An 8349-nucleotide genomic window follows, 5' to 3' on the forward strand; every position below is an offset into this window, starting at 1 on the left:
GTTTCATTACTCTGTTTCATTACTCTGTTTCATTCCTCTGCTTCATTACTCTTTCATTACTCTGTTTCATTACTCTTTCATTACTCTGTTTCATTACTCTGCTTCATTACTCTTTCATTACGTTTCATTACTCTGCTTCATTACTGTTTCATTACTCTGTTTCATTACTCTTTCATTACTCTGCTTCATTACTCTTTCATTACTCTGTTTCATTACTCTGCTTCATTACTCTGTTTCATTACTCGCCTTCATTACTTTTTTTTCATTACTCTGCTTCATTACTCTGTTTCATTACTCTGCTTCATTACTCTGTTTCATTACTCTGCTTCATTACTCTTTTTCATTACTCTGCTTCATTACTGTTTCATTACTGTTTCATTACTCTGTTTCATTACTCTGCTTCATTACTCTGCTTCATCAGCGCCTGTTATTAAGGACAAAGCTGACAAAATAAATATTATGGGAAACTACAGGTCTACAGCCTCCCCGTGACATCACGACCACTGATGACCAGTTTGGTTTCAAACGTGACTGACGTTTTTTTGATTTAAGGGAAATTTTAGATTAAAAAAAAAATATATATATATATATATATATATATATATATATATATATATATAAATCAAATAAATCATCAGAACTCCATGTGTTCATGTGTCTTACAGATGCCTGTGAGGCTCTGATGGTTATAATGGTAGAGGGGTCCCTACATGGATCATCAGTCTGTGCAGGTTAGATGGAGGTGCTCTGTATCTGAACCATTTCCTGTTCGACAGGGCGGCTTTCTGTCTCCTTTTCTTCTTAATGTGAACATGGACAACTCGTCCCAACAGATAAATGCAGTAACACAGGGTGTTTGGTCAGCAGTGTTTGAATACATGTTGATATAAATGTTCTAACTGTGGTGCAGAGTTTGAAATATAATGCTAATAAAAGCAACATGATGATCATTAGAAATAAAGAAGACAGAGCATTTCCTGTGTTGCTCTAAAAGTGTGTGAGACATTAAATATCTTGATCATTATATTGTCAATGAGTTATCTGATGATAGAGATATGTACAGACAGTGTCACAAGTTAATGTGCCTGCTCCCAAATTCAGCCTGTGTTCACTTAATGTGAAGATGCTCTTTATAAACTGATTTGTGTTTGAGCCACAGAAGCTTCGTCCACAGAGACGTGATGAGTGAGGTCAGTTATCTTCTCCTTTATTTAAACTGTTCACATTTAAAGTTACTGAGGCCGTTATGAACTTTCTGCTGTGACAGACCTGAGCTGAGGTCAGGTGATGTGGCGCCCCCTGCTGCTGCTGGAGGACCATCACTGTCAGAGGAGCAGCTGTATGTCACTGAACAGCCGAAGAAGAAACTCTCCGCTCTGACAGCAGCCATATGTTCACTACACAACTCAAGGACAAACCCAGCTTGCATGACCAGCTGATACAACCTGTGAGAGCAGACCAGTTTCTTATTATTATTATTATTATTATTATTATTTTTATTTTTATTTTAATGTGTATTTTTATTAATTATTATTTTATTACTAATTATTATTCATTTAATTATTTTTGTTAGTTGATTTTGTATTTATTCATATTCTTTTTTCATTTATTTACATTATCTTCAATTTTATTTAATTCCTAATCATTATTCTTCTATTTACATAATTTGATGACTATAATTAGAATTAGAATTATTTTTATTGTTGTTTTTGTTATTTTTCAGCCTCAGTCTGATTAAAGTCACAATATTTATTCAGAGTTTTGTGTTCATGAATTATTGATCCATCCTGTGAACCAATCAGCTTTCTGTCAGAGGGAAACCTTGTATCTCTGACACTGACAGCAGACTAAGTGATGGTTCATTCTGACGGTCTTATTGATCACAGTGTGTTCTGATCAATCGATCAATAACAGACATCTGCTCTCTGAGTGTTGGCATCTCCACAGCAGAGGAGAGAAGTCTCAGCCGTCCACATACTTTTGGCCACACAGTGACACTGAGGTCTCGGAGTTCACACAGAGCAGCAGCAGCAGAAGAAGACGTGAACAGCTGTTTGATAACGTGTCGACATCAGAGCGGCTTCACCTCCGTCACCATGGTGATGTAACACCTGAGTGGAGGCGGGATTACTGCAGGATTAAGTGACGCTCTGTGTTCAGCTCCGAGCTGATCTCAGTTCAGAGGATTAAAACTACAGATTAACATCCTCTCAGTAATAATCTGTCATTATTAATAACGCTCTGAGGGACAGATGCATGCTGGGAAAAAGTCCGAATAAGAGGAGAGAGATGATGAAGGACCTTTCAGGGTACAGACACTTCCTGAAGAATCACCAGCTCGTCGTGGTCGAAGGCTCGACGACTCCGAGGGCTCCGGATACGTCCACACTGATGTTTGTTTTCAAACACACAACTATGGTTACGGCGAGTGTCCACACGACTCTGGCGTTTCTGAACCACTTCATCCAAAACCTCTGAGAACACAGCTTACCTGGGGGGGGCTTGTAGGAGGCATTGACACAGACGTTCACTTCCTGTTTGGGTCAAAAACATCACAGCTAGGTCTACACAGGCTCTGTGATGTCATCCTTCTTGCGTGGAGACTCCCTTCCCATTGCCGTGACTTGTGGTGATGGACAGGCCCAGTGCCGCCTGATATGACGCCATATTCGCTCTGTAACGACTCCCAATCTGTCTTCAGCCACCTCAACCGCCTTGTGCTCATGTGTTACTTCCTCTAACAGTTCCACTTCACCGTCGGTCCGAGCAGAGAAATCTCTGTTTCACTGTTTCTGTTGTTGACTTGAATTATGATGAGAGCACAGAGACGGCGGCGGCGTGGAGAGACAACTGAAGCAGACCTGAGTCTAACAGTGAAGGACAGGAATTGTGAACAGCAGCGTCCTTCACACCTGACTCTCACCTGTTCTGAGCCAAAACGCCATCATAGGCTCAGCCCAAATGTCCCAACGTCTCCGCACTAACAGACGGTGGGCAGTCAGAGAGCTGAGGGCTCCAAATCCACGATTCATCCAGTCCACAGGGACCTGAAGGGGGCATGCTGCAGACTTCACTGGTTTATTTATCCACAATTCACTGCAACACGGTCGTGACATTGTAGTTCTTTTTTCCGATGGCCGACTAAACAAATAAAACATCTGTGAATGTTAAGCAGTGACTGTGGCCCATTAAAACTGGACTTGAGTCGTGTCGGCCAGAAATAATATTCACCAACATCATGATATAGAAGTATGCAGAGATACAGGCTGTAGAACAGACGTGTCAAACATACAGCCCGGGGGCCAGAACTGGCCCGTCAAAGGGTCCAATCCGGCCCACTGGATGACCTCACACCTGATACTGATCCACTTGTGAAGGCTGAGATGTGTAAAGTTTAAACAGTGAGCAGATACGTGATGTAAAATGCTGCCTCAGGTTTCTTCACCCTGAGCGGAACACAGCTCTGAAATAAGACCGAATACTGTCTGTGGTCAGATTTAAACATGTTCAACATCGTGCTTAATATTTTCAACCAGCAGCTCCAGTTTAAAACAATCTGACACTTATCTTAAAACAAAATGGTGGCGCCCTGTAAATAGTTCATAAGGCAGGAGACGATGTACCCTGCTTCTTCAACATCTTCAACGTCAGTGGAAAATGTTTGTTGGAGCAGGTGTTTGTTGGAGCAGGTGTTTGTTGGTGCAGGTGTTTGTTGGTGCAGGTGTTTGTTGGAGCAGGTGCTTGTTGGAGCAGGTGTTTGTTGGTGCAGGTGTTTGTTGGTGCAGGTGTTTGTTGGAGCAGGTGTTTGTTGGAGCAGGTGTTTGTTGGTGCAGGTGTTTGTTGGAGCAGGTGTTTGTTGGAGCAGGTGTTGAACGTACCTTCTCCACAGGTGAGACGCTGGGCGGGATCGGCGCCTGACCCTCAGAGTCCTCCAGCCAGTTCCTCCGGGCCAGCTCCTCCCACTCGGCCTGCATCTTATCCCAGAACTCCGTGTCCGACTGAAACACAACCAGCAGCAGCTCACATTAAAAACACAGAACATGGAGCTCTGTGATTGGCCGGTTGTTGGTAAAATGCACCCTGGGAGCTGCAGTTGATATGTTCGACCCTGCGGCCTGCTGTGGACACCGAGGTTAGAAGTTCACTGTGACGTGTGAGTCGATGGCAGAATAAAAACCAGAGCAGCTGATAAAAGGCACACAGCTGATGGTGACCTCTGTGACCTCTGAGGATTAAAACACCTGCAGCTAAATTCATAACCTCTCAGTGGTGATGAGAGGGAGCTTTTAGTCAGACGAGACGCTGTGATTGGTTCACTGAGCAGAGCTGACGGGATTGAAGAGCATGAACGCTTCGAGTCTCAGATTAATCTGCACTTTAATCACTGAGCTGTTGGTTTGCTTCACCTCTGCCAGACTGGATCACACCTTTATATAAACCACCGGCATCATACCTGAACCAACAGGGACCAACCAGAACTATCCTGCACCGACCTGAACCAACTAAAACGCACCTGAATTGACCTGAATCGATTTGAACCAACCTGTACTGTCTAACAGGGACCACCCAGAACTAACCAGAGCATCCGGAACCAACCTGAACCAACCTGAACCAACCTGACCCGACCGACTGGAACCAACTGGAACTGACCTGAATTGACCAGAGCCTACCTGAACCAATCTGAACCCACGTAAACCAACCAGAACCAACTCAAACTGACCTGAACCAACCAGGACCAGTGTGAGGACGCCTGAACCATCCTGCCTGGACCAACCAAAACCAACAGGAACTGACTGGGACCAACCTACACCGACCTGAACAAACTTAAACGCACCTGGACCAACCAGAACTAAATGGGACCAACTTGCACCAACCTGAACTGACCAGGACCAACCGGAACAACCAGAGCATCGGGAACCAACCAGGACCAATCTGAAGACACCTGAAGTAGACTGATGCAACTATAATGTACCTGGACTGACCTGAACCAACATGCATCAGTAGTTATTAAACAATAGTTTCACATTACTCTGCTGAATGAGTACTTTTATCAGCTGATGATGTTTATTCTGTATCTTCAGTGTCAAATATGAAAACTGATCCTGAGTCTGCTGGTCGGTCCTGACGGAGGCTGATCTGAGCGCAGTGTCATTATGCTAAACATTTGCTGAATCACAGAGTTCTCAGGTGACAGGAAGTATAGAGACGATATCTGTTTCTGAACATCAGCTGATATCTGATATTCAACACTGAGAGCTGCTGGACGAGCACTTTTAAAGGACAAAGATTATCGCTGTGCTCAGATCACAACAAAATATGACAGTCACAACTTCTGAGGACAGAAGCGACCGGTAAGAACCCCGACACTAATCCTGGAAATGCACTTTACAAGAAAGAAAAAAAACAAGGGCTGTTTTTAGAAAGCAAAGACTCTTCAGAAAGTGGAGACAAGCAATGAGTTGTTTTGGAAAGCGACAACAGGATTGGAAAACTGGGACTGAGTAGGACCTCTGGGAAAATAGGGAATTTTATAGAAAGAAGAAAAAGCCAGTAGTTTGTTGGAAATTGGGACTTTTTTGAAAAGCGAGGACAGGTTTTAACAGCTAGGACTGAGGAGGACTTTTGGGGAGGAGATCAAGGAGTTTTATAGAAAGAGTAAAGGCAAGTAGTTTGTTGGACAGTTACGACTTTGTGGAAAACGAGGACACGTTTGGAAAGTCAGGACATGTTGGGAAAACTAGGACTAAGGAGGACTTTCCTGTAAAGCAAAGGCTTTTTTGAAAAAAAAAGGACTAGTGGGGACTTTTTGGGAAACGGGAAATTTTTATAGAAAGCCAGGACATGTTTGCAAAGTGAAAACTTTTTGGAAACAAGAACTTTTTCGAAAAGCGAGGACGTTTGTAAAACTAAGACTAAGGAGGACTTTTCTGTAAAGTGAGGATATATTTGAAATGGGTGGACTTGTTTAGAAAGCAAAAAAAAATATTTTGAAAGCAAAGGACTTGTAAGGACTTTTTGGGAAGCAACAACTTTTTTAGAAAGTGAGGACATGTTGGAAGGGTGGGACTAAGGGGTACGTTTCAGGAAACAAGGAAAGTGAGGACTTTGTGGGAAACATGGACTCTTCTAGTCCTCGCATCAGGGGACATTTTTGTAAAATCATAACTTTATAAAGTGTGGATTCAGTTGGAGAGTGAATTGAGTTTCCTCACTTCTCAAACTTTTGTGGAAAGTCAGAACTTGTAAATGGACACTGAGGACATCCTGTCAGTGTGTGTGTGTGTGTGTGTGTGTGTGTGTGTGTGTGTGTGTTTTTACCTCAACAGCAGCCTTCGCTCTGACAAACTCGTCCTCCAGAGACTCGTTTCTGGCCAGAAGGGAACGAGTACGTCTGCGCTGTCTGGACGCTGCACTGTCCTGAACACACACACGCACGCATGCACACACACACGCACACACACACACACACACACACACACACACACACACACACACACACACACACACACACAGGTCAGCCAGCAGCCATCAGTGTGACAGTTAAGACAAAAAAACAGACACTAAAAAACTCAGGAGCTTTAAAGTCATATTTAATGAGACATAAAAACACTGCAGGGAACGTTCTATCATCCCACAGTCCCTGAACTACACACTGGGTCTGGTTCAGGTTGTTTTTGTCTCTTAGGTCGTCTTTAGTTTCAGGTAGAAACAGAGGAGCAAAGTGTTCTGGTCTGGATGAAGTACTGCTGCAGTCACAGTTGCAGCAGCTGACCTGTGTTGAAGATATGAAGTCGAGATCATCGAAGCTGTGGATGTCGAAGTTCTTGGTTAGAGGATCAGTTTTAAACTCTGCAGACCTGAAGGAACAAAAAACAAACCTGTGGTTAGTGTTAAAGCTGTGTTAGCGCCCCCTACAGGCTGCAGAGTTAATTACAGTCACAGTCTGAACAACCTCTGAAGGGTCAGTACGCTCAGTCACAGCTCAGTGTTGGTTGGTCCTCTCTGATGTCAGATCAGAGGGACCCTGTCGTGGGCCAGACTCGGCCCACCGGAGGACTTTGCAGACCTTATACTGACGCACCTGTGAAGGCTGAGAGGTGCCAGGCTTCAGGAGCAGGTTAAACACTGAGGAGCGTACGTCTTGTGAATCTTATTTACTGTGGTCAAACATTATCAATCAGCAGCTTCAGTCTAAAAAAAGATGCAAACACAAAACACATCATGGACCTACAGCTGCTGCTCCGACGACAGATCGAGAGAGAGCCGCCCCTCTGTGAACAGACGTCTCTCCGGCTCTGATGATTTATGGTCATATTTACCACAGCAGTTCATTGGAGGAGTGGTGGGAGGTGCATCTCTTCTCGTATCTCTTCCTGTGTCCTCCGTCCTCCACGTCCAGGTTCACCTCGTCCCATTTGTCCAGAGGAGACGACAGACTGACTGTGAACACATCATGATGACAGAACGTTACTGATGTCACTTTGTTTGAGCTGAGTTCTGTCTGTGTGAAGCTTTTGATGAAATCATGAGAACCAGAAGAGTCTGCAGCTCCGGCTTGATCTGCTTTGGCAGATGAGTCCGCTCAGATCCTGGACCTGAGGCCTGAGACGTCTCCGACCAATCACAGCCTGACAAACTAACATGAGGCGTGTTTGAGACAAAGACCGTAAAGACGAGAGTCCTTGAAGCATTTTTGAAAATGACCAAGATGGCTGCAGCTGATGTGGAACTTTGTGTTGTAGCTGCTGTGGCCCGACGACACCAGACTGAAACACAAACGCATCTGATTCATCGAATAAAACATGACAGTGAAGATTCATGTGGTTCACGGGAAACATCAAAACATCTCACCTCCGCATCGGCGAATAGACATCGCCAGAGGCCATTTGTTTTCAGGCCGCTTATCCCATTAATGTGAACACAAGATCTCAAGAACCTCTCAGAGGAATTTTTCCAAATTTGTGACAAACATCCGCTCTGACTTGACGATGAACTGATTAGAAAGCTGTTGATAAAGCTCGTCAGAAATCAAACATGAACTGAGAGGTTCAGATTAACTCTCATCTGCATTATCTAATAAAACCAGTCTGAAGTTTAACCTGGAAACGTTTTATTTATCAGACAACGAGAGACTTCAGCTGGTGTTTGAGAGCAAAAGGACACGGAGGTGAAACAGGAAGTTCCATCAATCAATCAATCAATCAATCAATTTTATTTATAAAGCCCAATATCACAAATCACAATTTGACTCACAGGGCTTTACAGCATACGACATCCCTCTGTCCTTATGACCCTCACAGCTGATCAGGAAAAACTCCCCAAAAAACCCTTTAACGGGGAAAAAAAAAA

At 43.8% G+C, this 8349-nt stretch overlaps 2 protein-coding genes across 2 annotated transcripts in view; both read right to left on the reverse strand.

Annotated features, from left to right (window-relative positions):
- Positions 1–1320, reverse strand: part of asap1a (ArfGAP with SH3 domain, ankyrin repeat and PH domain 1a) — a 24620-nt gene extending 23300 nt beyond the window's left edge. Inside the window, exon 1 of the mRNA XM_050075059.1 lies at positions 1270–1320. Within this exon, the coding sequence (XP_049931016.1) occupies positions 1270–1320 (51 nt within the window). The remainder of the gene's footprint in view (positions 1–1269) is intronic.
- Positions 1321–3647: 2327 nt separating this feature from the next.
- Positions 3648–8349, reverse strand: part of LOC126409122 (PEX5-related protein-like) — an 18851-nt gene continuing 14149 nt past the window's right edge. Inside the window, exons 4-7 of the mRNA XM_050075060.1 lie at positions 7320–7440; positions 6773–6857; positions 6319–6417; positions 3648–3998 (exon numbers count right to left, since the gene is read on the reverse strand). Coding sequence (XP_049931017.1) covers positions 3648–3998; positions 6319–6417; positions 6773–6857; positions 7320–7440 — 656 coding nt within the window. The remainder of the gene's footprint in view (positions 3999–6318; positions 6418–6772; positions 6858–7319; positions 7441–8349) is intronic.

The sequence above is a fragment of the Epinephelus moara genome, chromosome 21 (assembly GCF_006386435.1).
Source record: "Epinephelus moara isolate mb chromosome 21, YSFRI_EMoa_1.0, whole genome shotgun sequence".
In the NCBI taxonomy this organism is placed as follows: domain Eukaryota; kingdom Metazoa; phylum Chordata; class Actinopteri; order Perciformes; family Serranidae; genus Epinephelus; species Epinephelus moara.